This window comes from Oncorhynchus keta, chromosome 20 (genome assembly GCF_023373465.1).
Source record: "Oncorhynchus keta strain PuntledgeMale-10-30-2019 chromosome 20, Oket_V2, whole genome shotgun sequence".
NCBI classification, from domain to species: domain Eukaryota; kingdom Metazoa; phylum Chordata; class Actinopteri; order Salmoniformes; family Salmonidae; genus Oncorhynchus; species Oncorhynchus keta.
Window position 1 is genome coordinate 43,654,095 of NC_068440.1, and position 25,219 is coordinate 43,679,313.

General features: G+C 45.9%; 1 protein-coding gene across 32 annotated transcripts in view; it reads right to left on the minus strand.

The window, feature by feature from the left end:
- Window positions 1-8,997: 8,997 nt before the first annotated feature.
- The window catches only part of necab1 (N-terminal EF-hand calcium binding protein 1), a 147,128-nt gene continuing 130,906 nt past the window's right edge, over window positions 8,998-25,219 (minus strand). The window contains exons 10-16 of one of the 32 annotated variants that reach the window (XM_052473005.1): window positions 23,460-23,572; window positions 17,344-17,421; window positions 16,960-17,051; window positions 11,261-13,975; window positions 11,043-11,132; window positions 10,653-10,952; window positions 8,998-10,562 (exon numbers count right to left, since the gene is read on the minus strand). In XM_052473005.1, coding sequence (XP_052328965.1) covers window positions 13,947-13,975; window positions 16,960-17,051; window positions 17,344-17,421; window positions 23,460-23,572 — 312 coding nt within the window. In that variant the 3' untranslated portion in view covers window positions 8,998-10,562; window positions 10,653-10,952; window positions 11,043-11,132; window positions 11,261-13,946. Of the gene's footprint in view, window positions 10,623-10,652; window positions 11,133-11,260; window positions 13,976-16,959; window positions 17,052-17,343; window positions 17,422-23,459; window positions 23,573-25,219 lie in introns of all 32 variants that reach the window. The other 31 variants (XM_052473003.1, XM_052473007.1, XM_052472999.1 and 28 more) reach the window with 31 other exon arrangements.

A 25,219-nucleotide genomic window follows, 5' to 3' on the forward strand; every position in this document is an offset into this window, starting at 1 on the left:
GTGACTCTCAGTGACAGGTCATTTTGGGGTAATGTGACTCTCAGTGACAGGTCATTTGGGGATAATGGGATAACCCAACATTTTGGGGTAATGTGACTCTAAGTGACAGGACATTTTGGGGATAATGGGATAACCCAACACTTTGGGGTAATGTGACTCTAAGTGACAGGACATTTTGGGGTAATGTGACTCTCAGTGACAGGACATTTTGGGGTAATGTGACTCTCAGAGACAGGTCATTTTGGGGTAATGTGACTCTCAGTGACAGGTCATTTTGGGGTAATGTGACTCTCAGTGACAGGTCATTTGGGGATAATGGGATAACCCAACATTTTGGGGTAATGTGACTCTAAGTGACAGGACATTTTGGGGATAATGGGATAACCCAACACTTTGGGGTAATGTGACTCTAAGTGACAGGACATTTTGGGGTAATGTGACTCTCAGTGACAGGACATTTTGGGGTAATGTGACTCTCAGAGACAGGTCATTTTGGGGTAATGTGACTCTCAGTGACAGGTTATTTTGGGGGATTGTGACTCTGTGACAGGACATTTTGGGGTAATGGGATAACCCAACATTTTGGGGTAATGTGACTCTAAGTGACAGGACATTTTGGGGTAATGTGACTCTCAGTGACAGGTCATTTTGGGGTAATGTGACTCTCAGTGACAGGTCATTTTGGGGGATTGTGACTCTCGGTGACAGGACATTTTGGGGTAATGTGACTCTCAGTGACATGTCATTTTGGGGGATTGTGACTCTCAGTGACAGGTCATTTTGGGGTAATGTGACTCTCAGTGACAGGTCATTTGGGGATAATGGGATAACCCAACATTTTGGGGTAATGTGACTCTAAGTGCCAGGACATTTTGGGGTAATGTGACTCTCAGTGACAGGACAATTTGGGGTAATGTGACTCTCAGTGACAGGTCATTTTGGGGTAATGTGACTCTCAGTGACAGGACATTTTGGGGTAATGTGACTCTCAGAGACAGGTCATTTTGGGGTAATGTGACTCTCAGTGACAGGTCATTTTGGGGTAATGTGACTCTCAGTGACAGGTCATTTTGGGGGATTGTGACTCTCAGTGACAGGACATTTTGGGGTAATGTGACTCTCAGTGACAGGTCATTTTGGGGGATTGTGACTCTGTGACAGGACATTTTGGGGTAATGGGATAACCCAACATTTTGGGGTAATGTGACTCTAAGTGACAGGACATTTTGGGGTAATGTGACTCTCAGTGACAGGTCATTTTGGGGTAATGTGACTCTCAGTGACAGGTCATTTTGGGGATTGTGACTCTCAGTGACAGGACATTTTGGGGTAATGTGACTCTCAGTGACAGGACATTTTGGGGTAATGTGACTCTCAGTGACAGGTCATTTTGGGGATTGTGACTCTCAGTGACAGGTCATTTGGGGATAATGGGATAACCCAACATTTTGGGGTAATGTGACTCTCAGTGACAGGTCATTTTGGGGTAATGTGACTCTCAGTGACAGGTCATTTTGGGGTAATGAGACTCTCAGTGACAGGACATTTTGGGGTAATGTGACTCTCAGTGACAGGTCATTTTGGGGGATTGTGACTCTCAGTGACAGGTCATTTGAGGATAATGGGATAACCCAACACTTTGGGGTAATGTGACTCTAAGTGACAGGACATTTTGGGGTAATGTGACTCTCAGTGACAGGACATTTTGGGGTAATGTGACTCTCAGAGACAGGTCATTTTGGGGTAATGTGACTCTCAGTGACAGGTGATTTTGGGGTAATGTGACTCTCAGTGACAGGTCATTTTGGGGGATTGTGACTCTCCGTGACAGGTCATTTGAGGATAATGGGATAACCCAACACTTTGGGGTAATGTGACTCTAAGTGACAGGACATTTTGGGGTAATGTGACTCTCAGTGACAGGACATTTTGGGGTAATGTGACTCTCAGTGACAGGACATTTTGGGGTAATGTGACTCTCAGAGACAGGTCATTTTGGGGTAATGTGACTCTCAGAGACAGGTCATTTTGGGGTAATGTGGTGACAGGTCATTTTGGGGGATTGTGACTCTCAGTGACAGGACATTTTGGGGTAATGTGACTCTCAGTGACAGGTTATTTTGGGGATTGTGACTCTGTGACAGGACATTTTGGGGTAATGGGATAACCCAACATTTTGGGGTAATGTGACTCTAAGTGACAGGACATTTTGGGGTAATGTGACTCTCAGTGACAGGTCATTTTGGGGTAATGTGACTCTCAGTGACAGGTCATTTTGGGGGATTGTGACTCTCAGTGACAGGACATTTTGGGGTAATGTGACTCTCAGTGACATGTCATTTTGGGGGATTGTGACTCTCAGTGACAGGTCATTTTGGGGTAATGTGACTCTCAGTGACAGGTCATTTGGGGATAATGGGATAACCCAACATTTTGGGGTAATGTGACTCTAAGTGCCAGGACATTTTGGGGTAATGTGACTCTCAGTGACAGGACATTTTGGGGTAATGTGACTCTCAGTGACAGGTCATTTTGGGGTAATGTGACTCTCAGTGACAGGACATTTTGGGGTAATGTGACTCTCAGAGACAGGTCATTTTGGGGTAATGTGACTCTCAGTGACAGGTCATTTTGGGGTAATGTGACTCTCAGTGACAGGTCATTTTGGGGGATTGTGACTCTCAGTGACAGGACATTTTGGGGTAATGTGACTCTCAGTGACAGGTCATTTTGGGGGATTGTGACTCTGTGACAGGACATTTTGGGGTAATGGGATAACCCAACATTTTGGGGTAATGTGACTCTAAGTGACAGGACATTTTGGGGTAATGTGACTCTCAGTGACAGGTCATTTTGGGGTAATGTGACTCTCAGTGACAGGTCATTTTGGGGGATTGTGACTCTCGGTGACAGGCCATTTTGGGGTAATGTGACTCTCAGTGACATGTCATTTTGGGGGATTGTGACTCTCAGTGACAGGTCATTTTGGGGTAATGTGACTCTCAGTGACAGGTCATTTGGGGATAATGGGATAACCCAACATTTTGGGGTAATGTGACTCTAAGTGACAGGACATTTTGGGGATAATGGGATAACCCAACACTTTGGGGTAATGTGACTCTAAGTGACAGGACATTTTGGGGTAATGTGACTCTCAGTGACAGGACATTTTGGGGTAATGTGACTCTCAGTGACAGGACATTTTGGGGTAATGTGACTCTCAGTGACATGTCATTTTGGGGGATTGTGACTCTCAGTGACAGGTCATTTTGGGGTAATGTGACTCTCAGTGACAGGTCATTTGGGGATAATGGGATAACCCAACATTTTGGGGTAATGTGACTCTAAGTGCCAGGACATTTTGGGGTAATGTGACTCTCAGTGACAGGACATTTTGGGGTAATGTGACTCTCAGTGACAGGTCATTTTGGGGTAATGTGACTCTCAGTGACAGGACATTTTGGGGTAATGTGACCTCAGAGACAGGTCATTTTGGGGTAATGTGACTCTCAGTGACAGGTCATTTTGGGGTAATGTGACTCTCAGTGACAGGACATTTTGGGGTAATGTGACTCTCAGAGACAGGTCATTTTGGGGTAATGTGACTCTCAGTGACAGGTCATTTTGGGGGATTGTGACTCTCAGTGACAGGACATTTTGGGGTAATGTGACTCTCAGTGACAGGACATTTTGGGGTAATGGGATAACCCAACATTTTGGGGTAATGTGACTCTAAGTGACAGGACATTTTGGGGTAATGTGACTCTCAGTGACAGGTCATTTTGGGGTAATGTGACTCTCAGTGACAGGTCATTTTGGGGGATTGTGACTCTCGGTGACAGGACATTTTGGGGTAATGTGACTCTCAGTGACATGTCATTTTGGGGATTGTGACTCTCAGTGACAGGTCATTTTGGGGTAATGTGACTCTCAGTGACAGGTCATTTGGGGATAATGGGATAACCCAACATTTTGGGGTAATGTGACTCTAAGTGCCAGGACATTTTGGGGTAATGTGACTCTCAGTGACAGGACATTTTGGGGTAATGTGACTCTCAGTGACAGGTCATTTTGGGGTAATGTGACTCTCAGTGACAGGACATTTTGGGGTAATGTGACTCTCAGTGACAGGTCATTTTGGGGTAATGTGACTCTCAGTGACAGGTCATTTTGGGGTAATGTGACTCTCAGTGACAGGTCATTTTGGGGGATTGTGACTCTCAGTGACAGGACATTTTGGGGTAATGTGACTCTCAGTGACAGGTCATTTTGGGGGATTGTGACTCTGTGACAGGACATTTTGGGGTAATGGGATAACCCAACATTTTGGGGTAATGTGACTCTAAGTGACAGGACATTTTGGGGTAATGTGACTCTCAGTGACAGGTCATTTTGGGGTAATGTGACTCTCAGTGACAGGTCATTTTGGGGGATTGTGACTCTCGGTGACAGGCCATTTTGGGGTAATGTGACTCTCAGTGACATGTCATTTTGGGGGATTGTGACTCTCAGTGACAGGTCATTTTGGGGTAATGTGACTCTCAGTGACAGGTCATTTGGGGATAATGGGATAACCCAACATTTTGGGGTAATGTGACTCTAAGTGACAGGACATTTTGGGGATAATGGGATAACCCAACACTTTGGGGTAATGTGACTCTAAGTGACAGGACATTTTGGGGTAATGTGACTCTCAGTGACAGGACATTTTGGGGTAATGTGACTCTCGGTGACAGGACATTTTGGGGTAATGTGACTCTCAGTGACATGTCATTTTGGGGGATTGTGACTCTCAGTGACAGGTCATTTTGGGGTAATGTGACTCTCAGTGACAGGTCATTTGGGGATAATGGGATAACCCAACATTTTGGGGTAATGTGACTCTAAGTGCCAGGACATTTTGGGGTAATGTGACTCTCAGTGACAGGTCATTTTGGGGTAATGTGACTCTCAGTGACAGGTCATTTTGGGGTAATGTGACTCTCAGTGACAGGTCATTTTGGGGTAATGTGACTCTCAGTGACAGGTCATTTTGGGGTAATGTGACTCTCAGTGACAGGTCATTTTGGGGTAATGTGACTCTCAGTGACAGGTCATTTTGGGGGATTGTGACTCTCAGTGACAGGACATTTTGGGGTAATGTGACTCTCAGTGACAGGTCATTTTGGGGGATTGTGACTCTGTGACAGGACATTTTGGGGTAATGGGATAACCCAACATTTTGGGGTAATGTGACTCTAAGTGACAGGACATTTTGGGGTAATGTGACTCTCAGTGACAGGTCATTTTGGGGTAATGTGACTCTCAGTGACAGGTCATTTTGGGGGATTGTGACTCTCGGTGACAGGCCATTTTGGGGTAATGTGACTCTCAGTGACATGTCATTTTGGGGGATTGTGACTCTCAGTGACAGGTCATTTTGGGGTAATGTGACTCTCAGTGACAGGTCATTTGGGGATAATGGGATAACCCAACATTTTGGGGTAATGTGACTCTAAGTGACAGGACATTTTGGGGATAATGGGATAACCCAACACTTTGGGGTAATGTGACTCTAAGTGACAGGACATTTTGGGGTAATGTGACTCTCAGTGACAGGACATTTTGGGGTAATGTGACTCTCAGAGACAGGTCATTTTGGGGTAATGTGACACTCAGTGACAGGTCATTTTGGGGTAATGTGACTCTCAGTGACAGGTCATTTGGGGATAATTGGATAACCCAACATTTTGGGGTAATGTGACTCTAAGTGACAGGACATTTTGGGGATAATGGGATAACCCAACACTTTGGGGTAATGTGACTCTAAGTGACAGGACATTTTGGGGTAATGTGACTCTCAGTGACAGGACATTTTGGGGTAATGTGACTCTCAGAGACAGGTCATTTTGGGGTAATGTGACTCTCAGTGACAGGTTATTTTGGGGGTTTGTGACCATGTGACAGGACATTTTGGGGTAATGGGATAACCCAACATTTTGGGGTAATGTGACTCTAAGTGACAGGACATTTTGGGGTAATGTGACTCTCAGTGACAGGTCATTTTGGGGTAATGTGACTCTCAGTGACAGGTCATTTTGGGGGATTGTGACTCTCGGTGACAGGACATTTTGGGGTAATGTGACTCTCAGTGACATGTCATTTTGGGGGATTGTGACTCTCAGTGACAGGTCATTTTGGGGTAATGTGACTCTCAGTGACAGGTCATTTGGGGATAATGGGATAACCCAACATTTTGGGGTAATGTGACTCTAAGTGCCAGGACATTTTGGGGTAATGTGACTCTCAGTGACAGGACAATTTGGGGTAATGTGACTCTCAGTGACAGGTCATTTTGGGGTAATGTGACTCTCAGTGACAGGACATTTTGGGGTAATGTGACTCTCAGAGACAGGTCATTTTGGGGTAATGTGACTCTCAGTGACAGGTCATTTTGGGGTAATGTGACTCTCAGTGACAGGTCATTTTGGGGGATTGTGACTCTCAGTGACAGGACATTTTGGGGTAATGTGACTCTCAGTGACAGGTCATTTTGGGGGATTGTGACTCTGTGACAGGACATTTTGGGGTAATGGGATAACCCAACATTTTGGGGTAATGTGACTCTAAGTGACAGGACATTTTGGGGTAATGTGACTCTCAGTGACAGGTCATTTTGGGGTAATGTGACTCTCAGTGACAGGTCATTTTGGGTGATTGTGACTCTCGGTGACAGGACATTTTGGGGTAATGTGACTCTCAGTGACATGTCATTTTGGGGATTGTGACTCTCAGTGACAGGTCATTTTGGGGTAATGTGACTCTCAGTGACAGGTCATTTGGGGATAATGGGATAACCCAACATTTTGGGGTAATGTGACTCTAAGTGACAGGACATTTTGGGGATAATGGGATAACCCAACACTTTGGGGTAATGTGACTCTAAGTGACAGGACATTTTGGGGTAATGTGACTCTCAGTGACAGGACATTTTGGGGTAATGTGACTCTCAGAGACAGGTCATTTTGGGGTAATGTGACTCTCAGTGACAGGTCATTTTGGGGTAATGTGACTCTCAGTGACAGGTCATTTTGGGGTAATGTGACTCTCAGTGACAGGTCATTTGGGGATAATGGGATAACCCAACATTTTGGGGTAATGTGACTCTCAGTGACTGGTCATTTTGGGGGTAATGTAACTCTCAGTGACAGGTCATTTTGGGGTACCGCAAATCTCAGTGACAGGTCATTTTGGGATAATGTAACTCTCAGTGACAGGTCATTTTGGGGGTAATGTGACTCTCAGTGACAGGTCATTTTGGGGTAATGGTAGGATAATTCTCAGTGACAGGTCATTTTGGGGTAATGTAACTCTCAGTGACAGGTCATTTTGGGGGTATCGGTAGGATAACTCTCAGTGACAGGTCATTTCAGGCTAACATAACTCTCAGTGACAGGTAATTTCAGGCTAACATAACTCTCAGTGACAGGTAATTTCGGGCTAACATAACTCTCGGTGACAGGTCATTTCAGGCTAATGGTAGGTTAACTCTCAGTGACAGGTTATTTCAGGCTAACGGTAGGTTAACACACTCAGTGACAGGTAATTTCAGGCTAACGTCACACTCAGTGACAGGTAATTTCAGGCTAACGGTAGGTTAACTCTCAGTGACAGGTAATTTCAGGCTAACGTCACACTCAGTGACAGGTAATTTCAGGCTAACGGTAGGTTAACTCTCAGTGACAGGTAATTTCAGGCTAACGTCACACTCAGTGACAGGTAATTTCAGGCTAACGGTAGGTTAACTCTCAGTGACAGGTAATTTCAGGCTAACGGTAGGTTAACTCTCAGTGACAGGTAATTTCAGGCTAACATAACTCTCAGTGACAGGTCATTTCAGGCTAACGGTAGGTTAACTCTCAGTGACAGGTAATTTCAGGCTAACGGTAGGTTAACTCTCAGTGACAGGTAATTTCAGGCTAACGTCACACTCAGTGACAGGTAATTTCAGGCTAACGTCACACTCAGTGACAGGTAATTTCAGGCTAACGGTAGGTTAACTCTCAGTGACAGGTAATTTCAGGCTAACGTCACACTCAGTGACAGGTAATTTCAGGCTAACGGTAGGTTAACTCTCAGTGACAGGTAATTTCAGGCTAATGGTAGGTTAACTCTCAGTGACAGGTAATTTCAGGCTAATGGTAGGTTAACTCTCAGTGACAGGTAATTTCAGGCTAACGGTAGGTTAACTCTCAGTGACAGGTAATTTCAGGCTAACGGTAGGTTAACTCTCAGTGACAGGTAATTTTTCAGGGCTCAGTGATAGGTAATTTCAGGCTAACAGTGACAGGTAATTTTAGGCTAACGGTAGGTTAACTCTCAGTGACAGGTAATTTCAGGCTAACGGTAGGGTAACTCTCAGTGATAGGTAATTTCAGGCTAACGTCACACTCAGTGACAGGTAATTTCAGGCTAACGGTAGGTTAACTCTCAGTGACAGGTAATTTCAGGCTAACGGTAGGTTAACTCTCAGTGACAGGTCATTTCAGGCTAACGGTAGGTTAACACTCAGTGACAGGTAATTTCAGGCTAACGGTAGGTTAACTCTCAGTGACAGGTAATTTCAGGCTAACGGTAGGTTAACTCTCAGTGACAGGTAATTTCAGGCTAACGGTAGGTTAACTCTCAGTGACAGGTAATTTCAGGCTAACAGTAGGTTAACTCTCAGTGACAGGTAATTTCAGGCTAACGGTAGGTTAACTCTCAGTGACAGGTAATTTCAGGCTAACAGTAGGTTAACTCTCAGTGACAGGTAATTTCAGGCTAACGGTAGGTTAACTCTCAGTGACAGGTAATTTCAGGCTAACGGTAGGTTAACTCTCAGTGACAGGTAATTTCAGGCTAACGGTAGGTTAACTCTCAGTGACAGGTAATTTCAGGCTAACGGTAGGTTAACTCTCAGTGACAGTATGAGTATTGAACAACCTGATTGAAATAAGATACAGAGACAGACAACAATATATTTTCTTTATTTCTTACCACTGAATGATTTACACACATTAAAATACATCCAATAACTATAGAATCCATCGTGTCCAGAAATGTACGGTGACCTGTTGGTTAGCTTGGGTTGTTCTCATCCTCCCAAGCACTGATACTACACAGGGATAGCCTCTAACACACAGACACACACGGACACACACACACAGACAAACCCACAGACACAAACCCTCCCTGTACAGTACAGCCATGTCCAGTACCAGTCAAAAGTGTTACAGCACCTACTCATTCAAGGGTTTTTATTTATTCTTACTAATTTCTACATTGTAGAATAATAGTGAAGACATCAAAACAATGAAATAACAGATATGGAATCATGTAGTAACCAAAAAAGTGTTAAACAAATCCAACTATATGTTATACACACTGTATATGGACTTTCTACTTTTCTATTGTGTTGTTGACTGTACGCTTCTTTACTCCATGTGTAACTCTGTGTTGTTGCTTGTGTCGCACTGCTTTGCTTTATCTTGGCCAGGCCGCAGTTGTAAATGAGAACTGGTTCTCAACCAGCTTACCTGGTTAAATAAAGGGAAACAAATCTTCATCTTTGCCTTGATGACAGCTTTGGCATTCTATTAACCATATTCAGCTGGAATGCTTTTTCCAACAGGAGTTCCCTCATATGCTGAGCACTTGTTGGCTGCTTTTCCTTCACTCTGCAGTCCAACTCATCCCAAACCATCTCAATTTGGTTGAGGTCGGGTGATTGTGGAGGCCAGGTCATCTGATGCAGCACTCCATCACTCTCCTCCTTGGTCAAATAGCCCTTACACAGCCTGGAGGTGTGTTGGGTCATTGTCCTGTTGAAAAACAAATGATAGTCCCACTAAGCACAAACCAGATAGGATGGCGTATCGCTGCAGAATACTATGGTAGCCATGCTGGTTAAGTATTCCTTGAATTCTAAATAAATCACAGACAGTGGCACCATCACACCATAACACCATCACACCATCACACCTCCTCCTCTATGCTTTACGGTGGGAAAAACACACGCAGAGACCGTCCGTTCACCCACATCGTGTCTCACAAAGACACGGCGGTTGGAACCAAAAATCTCCAATTTGGACTCCAGAACAAAAGACACATTTCCACCAGTCTAATATCCATTGCTTATGTTTCTTGGCCCAAGCAAGTCTCTTCTTCCTGTTGGTGTCCTTTAGTAGTGGTTTCCTTGCAGCAATTTGACCAAGAAGGCCTAATTCAACAGTTGATATGGAGATGTGTCTGTTACTTAATAAACTCTCTGAAGCATTTATTTTATTTTGCCATTTCTGGGGCTGGTAACTCTAATGAACTTATCCTCTGCAGCAGAGGTAACTCTGGGTCTTCCTTTCCTGTGGCGGTCCTCATGAGAGCCAGTTAACTCTAATGAACTTATCCTCTGCAGCAGAGGTAACTCTGGGTCTTCCTTTCCTGTGGCGGTCCTCATGAGAGCCAGTTTCATCACATCTTGATGGTTTTTGCGACTGCACTTGAAGAAACGTTCAAAGTTCTTGAAATGTTCCATATGGACTGACCTTCATGTCTTACAGTAATGATGGACTGACCTTCATGTCTTAAAGTAATGATGGACAGACCTTCATGTCTTACAGTAATGATGGACTGACCTTCATGTCTTAAAGTAATGATGGACTGACCTTCATGTCTTACAGTAATGATGGACTGACCTTCATGTCTTAAAGTAATGATGGACTGACCTTCATTTCTTACAGTAATGATGGACTGACCTTCATGTCTTAAAGTAATGATGGACTGACCTTCATGTCTTAAAGTAATGATGGACTGACCTTCATGTCTTAAAGTAATGATGGACTGACCTTCATGTCTTAAAGTAATGATGGACTGACCTTCATGTCTTAAAGTAATGATGGACTGACCTTCATGTCTTACAGTAATGATGGACTGACCTTCATGTCTTAAAGTAATGATGGACTGACCTTCATGTCTTAAAGTAATGATGGACTGACCTTCATGTCTTAAAGTAATGATGGACTGACCTTCATGTCTTAAAGTAATGATGGACTGACCTTCATGTCTTACAGTAATGATGGACTGACCTTCATGTCTTAAAGTAATGATGGACTGACCTTCATGTCTTAAAGTAATGATGGACTGACCTTCATGTCTTAAAGTAATGATGGACTGACCTTCATGTCTTAATGTAATGATGGACTGACCTTCATGTCTTCAGTAATGATACTGTTGATTGACTGACCTTCATGTCTTAAAGTAATGATGGACTGTTGTATTGACTGACCTTCATGTCTTAAAGTAATGATGGACTGTTGTATTGACTGACCTTCATGTCTTAAAGTAATGATGGACTGTTGTATTGACTGACCCTCATGTCTTAAAGTAATGATGGACTGTTGTTTCTCTTTGCTTATTTGAGCTGTTCTTGCCATAATATGGACTTGGTCTTTTACCAAATAGGGTTATGTTCTGTATACCACCCCTACCTTGTCACAACTCAACTGATTGGCTCAAATGCATTAAGAAGGAAATCAATTCCACAAATTAACTTTTAAGAAGTCACACCTGTTAATTGAAATGCATTCCGGGTGATTACCTCATGAATCTGGTTGAGAGAATGTCATGATTGTGCAACGCTGTCATCAAGGCAAAAGGTGGCTACTTTGACGAGTCTTAAATACAAAATATATTTTAATTTACCACTTTATAGGTTACTACATGATTCCATATGTGTTATTTCATAGTTTTGATGTCTTCACTATTATTCTACAATGTAGAAAATAGTAAAAATAAAGAAAAACCCCGTTGTTTTCTAAAACTTGTGACCGGTAGTGTGGAGGACATACTACTACTGACAGGTGGCATGCATTCCAAATGACACAATATTCCCTGCAGAGTGGGCTCTGGTCTAAAGTAGTGCACTATATAGGGTATAGGGCTCTGGTCTAAAGTAGTGCACTATATAGGGAATAGGGCTCTGGTATATAGTAGTACCACTATATAGGGAATAGGGCTCTGGTCTAAAGTAGTGCACTATATAGGGTATAGGGCTCTGGTCTAAAGTAGTGCACTATATAGGGAATAGGGCTCTGGTCTAAAGTAGTGCACTATATAGGGAATAGGGCTCTGGTCTAAAGTAGTGCACTATATAGGGAATAGGGCTCTGGTCTAAAGTAGTGCACTATATAGGGAATAGGGCTCTGGTCTAAAGTAGTGCACTATATAGGGAATAGGGTTCTGGTCTAAAGTAGTACAACTATATAGGGAATAGGGTGCCGTACGGCTCTGGTCTAAAGTAGTGCACTATATAGGGAATAGGGTTCCATATGGCTCTGGTCTAAAGTAGTGCACTATATAGGGAATAGGGTTCCATATGGCTCTGGTCTAAAGTAGTGCACTATATAGGGAATAGGGTGCCATTTGAGACACATGCCTGGAATCTCTGCTGATGTAAACATCTAGGAGCATGACACAGCATCATCCTAACAGGGTGAACATCTAGGAGCATGACACAGCATCATCCTAACAGGGTAAACATCTAGGAGCATGACACAGCATCATCCTAACAGTGTAAACATCTAGGAGCATGACACAGCATCATCCTAACAGGGTAAACATCTAGGAGCATGACACAGCATCATCCTAACAGGGTAAACATCTAGGAGCATGACACAGCATCATCCTAACAGGGTAAACATCTAGGAGCATGACACAGCATCATCCTAACAGGGTAAACATCTAGGAGCATGACACAGCATCATCCTAACAGGGTAAACATCTAGGAGCATGACACAGCATCATCCTAACAGGGTGAACATCTAGGAGCATGACACAGCATCATCCTAACAGGGTGAACATCTAGGAGCATGACACAGCATCATCCTAACAGGGTAAACATCTAGGAGCATGACACAGCATCATCCTAACAGGGTGAACATCTAGGAGCATGACACAGCATCATCCTAACAGGGTAAACATCTAGGAGCATGACACAGCATCATCCTAACAGGGTAAACATCTAGGAGCATGACACAGCATCATCCTAACAGGGTAAACATCTAGGAGCATGACACAGCATCATCCTAACAGGGTGAACATCTAGGAGCATGACACAGCATCATCCTAACAGGGTGAACATCTAGGAGCATGACACAGCATCATCCTAACAGGGTAAACATCTAGGAGCATGACACAGCATCATCCTAACAGGGTAAACATCTAGGAGCGTGACACAGCATCATCCTGACAGGGTAAACATCTAGGAGCATGACACAGCATCATCCTAACAGGGTAAACATCTAGGAGCATGACACAGCATCATCCTAACAGGGTAAACATCTAGGAGCATGACACAGCATCATCCTAACAGGGTAAACATCTAGGAGCATGACACAGCATCATCCTAACAGGGTGAACATCTAGGAGCATGAAACAGCGTCATCCTAACAGGGTAAACATCTAGGAGCATGACACAGCATCATCCTAACAGGGTAAACATCTAGGAGCATGACACAGCATCATCCTAACAGGGTAAACATCTAGGAGCATGACACAGCATCATCCTAACAGGGTGAACATCTAGGAGCATGACACAGCATCATCCTAACAGGGTGAACATCTAGGAGCATGACACAGCATCATCCTAACAGGGTGAACATCTAGGAGCATGACACAGCATCATCCTAACAGGGTAAACATCTAGGAGCATGACACAGCATCATCAATACACAGCTAATGAGGAAGGGACACAAAGGTCTGATACATAATAATTCAGAATGACTTCACAGTACAAGTTGACAGTATTGTGTGTGTGTGCGTGCGTGAGTGTGTGTGTGTGTGCACTTCTTCCCAATGCTAATGATAGACGATAGACTACAAACTACGTTTCTGATCGATAGCGGTCCTCAGTCGGCCTGGCGTGATGTCATTTAGTTGTTGTTCAGGACCCACCAGGAGGCTGAGAAGAGAGGGAGAGAAGAGAGAGAGAGAAAATAGGGAGAGGAGGGAGGGAGAGAAGAGAGAAGAGAGGGAGAGAAGAGAGAGAGAGGAGGGAGGGAGGGAGAGAAGAGAGGGAGAGAAAATAGGGAGAGTAGGGATGGAGAGAAGAGAGAAGAGAGGGAGAGGAGAGAGAGAGGAGGGAGGGAGAGAAGAGAGAAGAGAGGGAGAGAAAAGAGAGAGAGGAGGGAGGGAGAGAAGAGAGGGAGAGAAAATAGGGAGAGTAGGGATGGAGAGAAGAGAGAAGGGAGGGAGAGGAGGGAGAGAAGAGAGAAAATAGGGTGAGGAGGGAGGGAGAGAAGAGAGAATGGAGGGAGAGGAGGGAGAGAAGGGAGGGAGAGGAGGGAGGGAGAGAAGAGAGAAGGGAGGGAGAGGAGGGAGAGAAGAGAGAAGGGAGGGAGAGGAGGGAGGGAGAGAAGAGAGAAGGGAGGGAGAGGAGGGAGAGAAGAGAGAAAATAGGGTGAGGAGGGAGGGAGAGAAGAGAGAAGATTGTGTTCAAGAAAAGAAAATACTATATTGATTGAGCTGGCAAGATGGAATCAATGGAGGTCCTCTGTAGCTCAGTAGGTAGAGCATGGCACTTGAAATGCCAGGGTAGTGGGTTCAATTCCCTGGAACTTGCTTTGTATAAAAGTGTCTGGTTAATGGCATATAGTTAGTCAATAGCCATGTGTCTCCACCCCTGTGCACACTCTAGCCATGCAGTCTCTCCAGGTCCTGATTGGCTAGCCAGCCTGACCCAGGCTCTCAAAGGGAGTAAATATTGACCAGAACTGTTTGTTGTTTTGTACATAAGAAGTGTGAGAAAAACTTAATCCCCAAGTTCATCTTCCTCAGTGTGTTTAAATGAACTTCCTGTGTGTTAATTCTTAGGCTGTTTTATTCACAAACCAGTCCAAAGGCTTAAAGGTCAATTGCAGTCCAAAAAAATATATATATTTTCTGTGTTTTGTATCATATTGTACAACAGCTGATAAAACTAAACACTGTAAAAGTGTGAAAACATTTGATCAGTGTTTATTTCCTGATAGTTGATTGGTTGAAAATACAATCACCTCAGGACCTTCTAATCAGCAGGTTTACATGGGGCGGGAGTTACAGCTTGCCTGGTGACATCACCATGCGGTAAATTGGTTAATAGACCAATAGCAAAGAGAGTTCCAAACCTCTCTGCCAATAACAAAGAGAGTTCCAAACCTCTCTGCCAATAACAAAGAGAGTTCCAAACCTCTCTGCCAATAACAAAGAGAGTTCCAAACCTCTCTGCCAATAACAAAGAGAGTTCCAAACCTCTCTGCCAATAGCAAAGAGAGTTCCAAACCTCTCTGCCAATAACAAAGAGAGTTCCAAACCTCTCTGCCAATAGCAAAGAGAGTTCCAAACCTCTCTGCCAATAACAAAGAGAGTTCCAAACCTCTCTGCCAATAACAAAGAGAGTTCCAAACCTCTCTGCCAATAACAAAGAGAGTTCCAAACCTCTCTGCCAATAACAAAGAGAGTTCCAAACCTCTCTGCCAATAACAAAGAGAGTTCCAAACCTCTCTGCCAATAACAAAGAGAGTTCCAAACCTCTCTGCCAATAACAAAGAGAGTTCCAAACCTCTCTGCCAATAGCAAAGAGAGTTCTAAACCTCTCTGCCAATAGCAAAGAGAGTTCCAAACCTCTCTGCCAATAGCAAAGAGAGTTCCAAACCTCTCTGCCAATAACAGCTAACGTTCAGTTTTTTCGCTCCCCACAGTCCTAGCAAAATTCTTACTTGAGAAATAGTATTTAGCTAAAAAATATATTTTGTCCAGTTTTAATGGAAAAATATTAGGGTAGCTAGGTTTCCATACAATATGCGACAGATTTTCATGCGAATATTCAAAAATATGCTAATCTTCCCACCAGAGATGGGTTTCCATCAAACGGACTTTTTGCAGATAAAAGGCTGTGATACACATAACATAACTTTTTGCATTGCCCGTGTACCAAATTAAAAACACAATTTAGATGGGTTTCCTCTAGTTTTATCACAAAGATTTTGAGGTATATAACGTATGTGCCCACTCAGGATTCCACATTTGTATTTGTCAAAATGGCAGCCAAGCAATTCATCATCCTGTCTGTCACCAGAATTAAGACTCTCAATATTTATTGGAAAGGAGCATCAAGCTCATCACCTTTCACCATGGTCATCATTTATTTCCTCTGTAATCTAATCATCTGCATCCCAAGTCTTAGTGACTCCAACTTTCCTTTGATTTTGATGGTTATTATATCAATATTTACGCATTAATTACGACTAATTCATTGTGCCGACACAGAAACATCCCATCGTGTCAAATGAACAAATTGTCAGGCTTGTGTAATATAATTATTGTACCGGCCTTTCACGTTTCCATCAGCCCCAGTCGTAACATTGTTTCGTCAGGTCGCCCCCAAAATCTGGTTAATAAGGAACTACATTGTCACCCACAAAAAAGGATTTGATATTGATGTAAAAACGGATGCATTGGACCTTTAAGACAATGTTCAGAACATGTGAAGTATGTATGTATGTATGTGTGTATGTATGTGTGTATGTATGTATGTATGTATGTATGTGTGTGTGTGTATGTGTGAATGTGTGTGTATGTATGTATGTATGTATGTATGTATGTATGTATGTGTGTGTGTGTGTGTGTGTGTGTGTGTGTGTGTGTGTGTGTGTGTGTGTGTGTGTGTGTGTGTGTGTGTGTGTGTGTGTGTGTATGTATGTATGTAAGTGTGTGTGTGTGTGTGTGTGTGTGTGTGTGTGTGTGTGTGTGTGTGTGTGTGTGTGTGTGTGTGTGTGTGTGTGTGTGTGTGTGTGTGTATGTATGTATGTATGTATGTATGTATGTATGTATGTATGTATGTATGTATGTATGTATGTATGTATGTATGTATGTATGAAACCCCAGGTGTGTTATTGATTGACGTACCAGGCACCAGCATGGTGGTCATGAGCTCTGGTGTCTCCAGGAAGTCCACGTTACCTCTCTGGAAAGTCTTACTGTAGTTTGTCTGGAGATGGCTACATAGAAAAGACAGAAACACACTTCCATTTTCCAAGTGCTTTTACATTCAAGTCATAGAGTTTAGGGTTTATAACAACCCCCCCCCCCCCAAAAAAAGGATGAATTCCTGGTAAACAAGTTGGAGCCGAAAGACACATGTTCTTATCTCAGGTTTTATTTAATGAGCAGTTCAACTGATGTTTCGACTTCACATGATACCTTCCTCTTCCTCAGAGGAAGTGTCACAACACGTCAAGTGATCTAATTTAGTTTCCACTGATAATGACTGTGAGCCGGAGAGAAACTTACTTCTTCCACACGTGGTTGTGTTCCCAGAACTCGTACAGGATGAAACGCGACTCATTAGCCAGTCGCTGAACTGCCACACTGACAAAAGCAACAACAAAAATAAAATGTGTCCAAGTAAGTGACATATATGTAACGATTATACAGCCTGTACCTTTAATAACACTTCGCTTCTTTTGTTCGGGTTTGTTTTCCACTAAGTAGATTTGTCAACATGTTCATCAACTATGTTTTCCTTCCAGGTTCCTTCCAGGTGTTTTATTCATTAGGATTTACTCAAACATCAGCAGGAAACTTGTTGTTAATGACAAGACTTCTTTAATGTCATTCCATCATGTAGGCTACTCACTCACAGTCTGTCTCTCTGTGTGTCTCTGTGTGTCTCTGTGTGTCTCTGTGTGTCTCTGTGTGTCTCTGTCTCTCTGTGCAGGGTGGCTGCTGCCAACACACTGTCATTGACACTGACCCAACTCCAGCCATTTTAATAATGGGAATTGATGGGAATTATGTAAATATATCACTAGCCACTTTAAACAATGCTACCTTATATAATGTTACTTACCCTACATTATTCATCTCATATGCATATGTATATACTGTACTCTACATCATCGACTGCATCCTTATGTAACACATGTATCACTAGCCACTTTAACTATGCCACTTTGTTTACTTTGTCTACATACTCATCTCATATGTATATACTGTACTCGATACCATCTACTGTATGCTGCTCTGTACCATCACTCATTCATATATCCTTATGTACATATTCCTTATCCCCTTACACTGTGTATAAGACAGTAGTTTTGGAATTGTTAGTTAGATTACTTGTTGGTTATCACTGCATTGTCGGAACTAGAAGCACAAGCATTTCGCTACACTCGCATTTAACATCTGCTAACCATGTGTATGTGACAAATAAAATTTGATTTGATTTGATTTGATTTTGTCTCTGTGTGTCTCTGTGTGTCTCTCTGTCTCTCTGTGTGTCTCTCTGTGTGTCTGTGTGTCTCTGTGTGTCTGTGTGTCTCTGTGTGTCTCTGTGTGTCTGTGTGTCTCTGTGTGTCTCTGTGTGTCTCTGTCTGTCTCTCTGTGTGTCTCTGTGTCTCTCTGTGTGTCTCTGTGTCTCTCTGTGTGTCTCTGTCTCTCTGTGTGTCTCTGTGTGTCTCTGTGTCTCTCTGTGTCTCTGTGTCTCTCTGTGTCTCTGTCTCTCTGTGTGTCTCTGTCTCTCTGTGTGTCTCTCTGTGTGTCTCTGTGTGTCTGTGTGTCTCTGTCTGTCTCTCTGTGTGTCTCTCTGTGTGTCTCTGTGTGTCTCTGTGTCTCTCTGTGTCTCTCTGTGTGTCTCTGTGTCTCTCTGTGTGTCTCTGTGTCTCTCTGTGTCTCTGTCTCTCTGTGTCTCTGTGTCTCTCTGTGTCTCTGTCTCTCTGTGTGTCTCTGTCTCTCTGTGTGTCTCTCTGTGTGTCTGTGTGTCTCTGTGTGTCTGTGTGTCTCTGTCTGTCTCTCTGTGTGTCTCTGTGTGTCTCTGTGTCTCTCTGTGTCTCTCTGTGTCTCTCTGTGTGTCTCTGTGTCTCTCTGTGTGTCTCTGTGTCTCTCTGTGTCTCTCTGTGTCTCTCTGTGTCTCTCTGTGTGTCTCTGTCTCTCTGTGTGTCTGTGTGTCTCTGTGTGTCTGTGTGTCTCTGTGTGTCTCTCTGTGTGTATCTGTCTCTCTGTGTGTCTATCTGTGTGTCTCTGTGTCTCTCTGTGTCTCTCTGTGTCTCTCTGTGTGTCTCTGTGTCTCTCTGTGTGTCTCTGTGTATCTCTGTGTGTCTCTGTCTCTCTGTGTCTCTGTGTGTCTCTGTGTCTCTCTGTGTCTCTCTCTGTCTCTCTGTGTGTCTCTGTGTGTCTCTGTGTCTCTCTGTGTGTCTCTGTGTGTCTCTGTGTGTCTCTGTCTCTCTGTGTGTCTCTGTCTCTCTGTGTGTCTCACAGTCTGTCTCTCTGTGTGTCTCTGTGTGTCTCTGTGTCTCTGTGTGTCTCTGTGTCTCTGTGTGTCTCTGTCTCTCTGTGTGTCTCTGTGTGTCTCACAGTCTGTCTCTCTGTGTGTCTCTGTGTGTCTCTGTGTCTCTGTGTGTCTCTGTGTCTCTGTGTGTCTCTGTCTCTCTGTGTGTCTCTGTGTGTCTCACAGTCTGTCTCTCTGTGTGTCTCTGTGTGTCTCTGTATCTCTGTGTGTCTCTGTGTGTCTCAGTCTGTCTCTCTGTGTGTCTCTGTGTCTCTGTTTCTCTGTGTGTCTCTGTGTCTCTGTGTGTCTCTGTGTCTCTGTGTGTCTCACAGTCTGTCTCTCTGTGTGTCTCTGTGTCTCTGTGTGTCTCTGTGTCTCTCTGTGTGTCTCTGTGTCTCTGTGTGTCTCTGTGTCTCTCTGTGTCTCTCTGTGTGTCTCTCTGTGTGTCTCTGTGTGTCTCTGTGTCTCTCTGTGTCTCTCTGTGTGTCTCTGTGTCTCTCTGTGTGTCTCTGTGTCTCTGTGTGTCTCTGTGTGTCTCTGTGTCTCTGTGTGTCTCTGTGTCTCTCTGTGTCTCTCTGTGTCTCTGTGTGTCTCTGTGTGTCTCTGTGTCTCTGTGTGTCTCTGTGTCTCTGTGTGTCTCTGTGTGTCTCTGTGTGTCTCTGTGTCTCTCTGTGTCTTTCTGTGTGTCTCTGTGTCTCTCTGTGTGTCTCTGTGTCTCTGTGTGTCTCTGTGTCTCTCTGTGTGTCTCTGTGTCTCTGTGTCTCTGTGTGTCTCTGTGTCTCTCTGTGTCTCTGTGTGTCTCTGTGTCTCTCTGTGTGTCTCTGTGTCTCTCTGTGTGTCTCTGTGTCTCTGTGTGTCTCTGTGTGTCTCTGTGTGTCTCTGTGTCTCTGTGTGTCTCTCTGTGTCTCTCTGTGTCTCTCTGTGTGTCTCTGTGTCTCTGTGTCTCTCTGTGTCTCTCTGTGTGTCTCTGTGTCTCTGTGTCTCTCTGTGTGTCTCTGTGTCTCTGTGTGTCTCTGTGTCTCTGTGTGTCTCTGTGTGTCTCTGTGTCTCTCTGTGTGTCTCTGTGTCTCTGTGTCTCTGTGTGTCTCTGTGTGTCTCTGTGTGTCTCTGTGTCTCTCTGTGTGTCTCTGTGTGTCTCACAGTCTGTCTCTCTGTGTGTCTCTGTGTGTCTCTGTGTGTCTCTGTGTGTCTCTGTGTGTCTCTGTGTCTCTCTGTGTGTCTCTGTGTGTCTCTGTGTCTCTTAGTGTGTCTCTGTGTGTCTCTCTGTGTGTCTCTGTGTGTCTCTGTGTGTCTCACAGTCTGTCTCTCTGTGTGTCTCTGTGTGTCTCTGTGTCTCTTAGTGTGTCTCTCTGTGTGTCTCTGTGTGTCTCTGTGTGTCTCTCTGTGTGTCTCTCTCTGTGTCTCTCTCTGTGTCTCTGTGTGTCTCTCTGTGTGTCTCTCTGTGTCTCTCTCTGTGTCTCTGTGTGTCTCTCTGTGTGTCTCTCTGTGTGTCTCTCTCTGTGTGTGTCTCTGTGTGTCTCTGTGTGTCTCTCTCTGTGTCTCTGTGTGTGTCTCTCTGTGTGTCTCTCTCTGTGTCTCTCTGTGTGTCTCTCTGTGTCTCTCTGTGTGTCTCTCTCTCTGTGTGTCTCTCTGTGTGTCTCTGTGTGTCTCTGTGTGTCTCTCTGTGTGTCTCTGTGTCTCTGTGTCTCTGTGTGTCTCTGTGTGTCTCTCTGGTCTCTGTGTCTCTTAGTGTGTCTGTGTGTCTCTCTGTGTGTCTCTGTGTGTCTCTGTGCCTCTTAGTGTGTCTCTGTGTGTCTCTGTGTCTCTGTGTGTCTCTGTGTCTCTGTGTGTCTCTGTGTGTCTCTGTGTGTCTCTGTGTCTCTCTGTGTCTTTCTGTGTGTCTCTGTGTCTCTCTGTGTGTCTCTGTGTCTCTGTGTGTCTCTGTGTCTCTCTGTGTCTCTGTGTCTCTCTGTGTCTCTCTGTGTCTCTCTGTGTGTCTCTGTGTCTCTCTGTGTCTCTGTGTCTCTCTGTGTCTCTCTGTGTCTCTCTGTGTGTCTCTGTGTCTCTGTGTCTCTCTGTGTGTCTCTGTGTCTCTCTGTGTCTCTGTGTCTCTCTGTGTGTCTCTGTGTCTCTCTGTGTGTCTCTGTGTCTCTGTGTCTCTCTGTGTCTCTCTGTGTCTGTGTCTCTGTGTCTCTCTGTGTGTCTCTGTGTGTCTCTGTGTCTCTGTGTCTCTCTGTGTCTCTGTGTCTCTCTGTGTGTCTCTGTGTCTCTCTGTGTGTCTCTGTGTCTCTGTGTCTCTGTGTGTCTCTGTGTGTCTCTGTGTGTCTCTGTGTCTCTCTGTGTGTCTCTGTGTGTCTCACAGTCTGTCTCTCTGTGTGTCTCTGTGTGTCTCTGTGTGTCTCTGTGTGTCTCTGTGTCTCTCTGTGTGTCTCTGTGTGTCTCTGTGTCTCTTAGTGTGTCTCTGTGTGTCTCTCTGTGTGTCTCTGTGTGTCTCTGTGTGTCTCACAGTCTGTCTCTCTGTGTGTCTCTGTGTGTCTCTGTGTCTCTTAGTGTGTCTCTCTGTGTGTCTCTGTGTGTCTCTGTGTGTCTCTCTGTGTGTCTCTCTCTGTGTCTCTCTCTGTGTCTCTGTGTGTCTCTCTGTGTGTCTCTCTGTGTGTCTCTCTCTGTGTCTCTGTGTGTCTCTCTGTGTGTCTCTCTCTGTGTCTCTCTGTGTGTCTCTGTGTGTCTCTCTGTGTGTCTCTGTGTGTCTCTCTCTGTGTCTCTCTGTGTGTCTCTGTGTGTCTCTGTGTGTCTCTCTGTGTGTCTCTGTGTCTCTGTGTCTCTGTGTGTCTCTGTGTGTCTCTGTGTGTCTCTGTGTGTCTCTGTGTCTCTTAGTGTGTCTCTGTGTCTCTCTGTGTGTCTCTGTGTGTCTCTGTGCCTCTTAGTGTGTCTCTGTGTGTCTCTGTGTCTCTCTGTGTGTCTCTGTGTGTCTCTGTGTGTCTGTGTCTCTGTGTGTCTCTGTGTGTCTCTGTGTGTCTCTGTGTGTCTCTGTGTGTCTCTGTGTCTCTCTGTGTCTCTGTGTCTCTGTGTGTCTCTGTGTGTCTCTCTCTATATATATATATCTATATATATACAGTGGGGAGAACAAGTATTTGATACACTGCCGATTTTGCAGGTTTTCCTACTTACAAAACATGTAGAGGTCTGTAATCTTTTATCATAGGTACACTTCAACTGTGAGAGATAAATCAAATCAAATCAAATGTATTTATATAGCCCTTCGTACATCAGCTGATATCTCAAAGTGCTGTACAGAAACCCAGCCTAAAACCCCCAAACAGCAAGCAATGCAGGTGTAGAAGCACGACGGCAAGGAGAAACTCCCTAGAAAGGCCAAAACCTAGGAAGAAACCTAGAGAGGAACCAGGCTATGTGGGGTGGCCAGTCCTCTTCTGGCTGTGCCGGGTAGAGAGGAACCAGGCTATGAGGGGTGGCCAGTCCTCTTCTGGCTGTGCCGGGTAGAGAGGAACCAGGCTATGTGGGGTGGCCAGTCCTCATTCTTCAAGATGTTCAGACGTTCATAGGTGACCAGCAGGGTCAAATAATAATAATCACAGTGGTTGTAGAGGGTGCAACAGGTCAGCACCTCCATGAGTAAATGTCAGTTGGCTTTTCATAGCCGAGCATTCAGAGTTTGAGACAGCAGGTGCAGTAGAGAGAAAGATGACTGTCAGTGAGACTGAGTCACCCTGCTGTGCCTCATGGCATTTCTAAAGGCTCTGTGGCTATACAACACAACCACACATACCATCTGTATTTCCCCTCTCTCCTGCCTCCTCCACACACAGATTATACGTACTATACATACGCACGCTGTCCTTTACTGTGTAAACACCACGTATCTCTCTGAGTGTACCGACGAGGGGTGTCGGGCCAGTAACCCAAAGGTCGCTAGTTTGAATCCCCGAGCCAAACAAGGTGAAAAAAAATCTGTTGATTTGTGTCTCAATGTACACCCGTGAAGTAGCATATAAACACCCACCAAGCTATTAAACAGGCTTTTAAACCTGTTAAACCTTAAACCTTAAAGTATGAGGTTTAATGGTTCTGAAAAACGAAACTCTTTATATTTACTACAGGAAGTTGTTATGCAAACACAGAGTTGTAGTGTATGAGCTCTTACTGCAGACAGCCCGTCTGGGCGCAGGCACACTCCATGTACTGCCTGAGAGACAGGCGGAACTCCTTCAGCTCCTCCTCCAACACATTCAGCTGTCTCTGGACTATCAGGATGTGCTGAGAGGGGACAGACAGGGCAGAGGACAGACAGGGCAGGGGACAGGGGACAGACAGGGCAGGGGACAGACAGGGCAGGGGACAGACAGGGCAGAGGACAGACAGGGCAGGGGACAGACAGGGCAGAGGACAGACAGGGCAGGGGACAGACAGGGCAGAGGACAGACAGGGCAGGGGACAGGGGACAGACAGGGCAGGGGACAGACAGGGCAGGGGACAGACAGGGCAGAGGACAGACAGGGCAGGGGACAGACAGGGCAGAGGACAGACAGGGCAGGGGACAGGGGGCAGGGGACAGACAGGGCAGGGGACAGACAGGGCAGGGGACAGAGGACAGGGGACAGACAGGGCAGGGGACAGACAGGACAGGGGACAGACAGGGCAGGGGACAGACAGGGCAGAGGACAGACAGGACAGGGGACAGACAGGGCAGGGGACAGACAGGGCAGAGGACAGACAGGGCAGGGGACAGGGGGCAGGGGACAGACAGGGCAGGGGACAGACAGGGCAGGGGACAGAGGACAGGGGACAGACAGGGCAGGGGACAGACAGGACAGGGGACAGACAGGGCAGGGGACAGACAGGGCAGAGGACAGACAGGGCAGAGGACAGAGGACAGGGGACAGACAGGGCAGGGGACAGACAGGGCAGGGGACAGAGGACAGGGGACAGACAGGGCAGGGGACAGACAGGACAGGGGACAGACAGGGCAGGGGACAGACAGGGCAGAGGACAGACAGGGCAGAGGACAGAGGACAGGGGACAGACAGGGCAGGGGACAGACAGGACAGAGGACAGGGGACAGACAGGGCAGGGGACAGACAGGGCAGGGGACAGACAGGACAGGGGACAGGGGGCAGGGGACAGACAGGGCAGAGGACAGACAGGGCAGGGGACAGACAGGACAGGGGACAGGGGGCAGGGGACAGACAGGGCAGGGGACAGACAGGACAGGGGACAGACAGGGCAGGGGACAGACAGGACAGAGGACAGGGGACAGACAGGGCAGGGGACAGACAGGACAGAGGACAGACAGGACAGAGGACAGACAGGACAGAGGACAGGGGACAGACAGAGCAGGGGACAGACAGGGCAGGGGACAGACAGGACAGAGGACAGGGGACAGACAGGGCAGGGGACAGACAGGGCAGGGGACAGACAGGACAGGGGACAGGGGGCAGGGGACAGACAGGGCAGGGGACAGACAGGACAGGGGACAGACAGGGCAGGGGACAGACAGGGCAGGGGACAGACAGGGCAGGGGGCAGGGGACAGACAGGGCAGGGGACAGACAGGGCAGGGGACAGACAGGGCAGGGGACAGACAGGGCAGGGGACAGACAGGGCAGGGGACAGACAGGGCAGGGGACAGGGGGCAGGGGACAGACAGGGCAGGGGACAGACAGGGCAGGGGACAGACAGGGCAGGGGACAGGGGGCAGGGGACAGACAGGACAGGGGACAGACAGGGCAGGGGACAGACAGGGCAGGGGACAGACAGGGCAGGGGACAGACAGGGCAGGGGACAGGGGGCAGGGGACAGACAGGACAGGGGACAGACAGGGCAGGGGACAGACAGGGCAGGGGACAGACAGGACAGAGGACAGACAGGACAGAGGACAGAGGACAGACAGGGCAGGGGACAGACA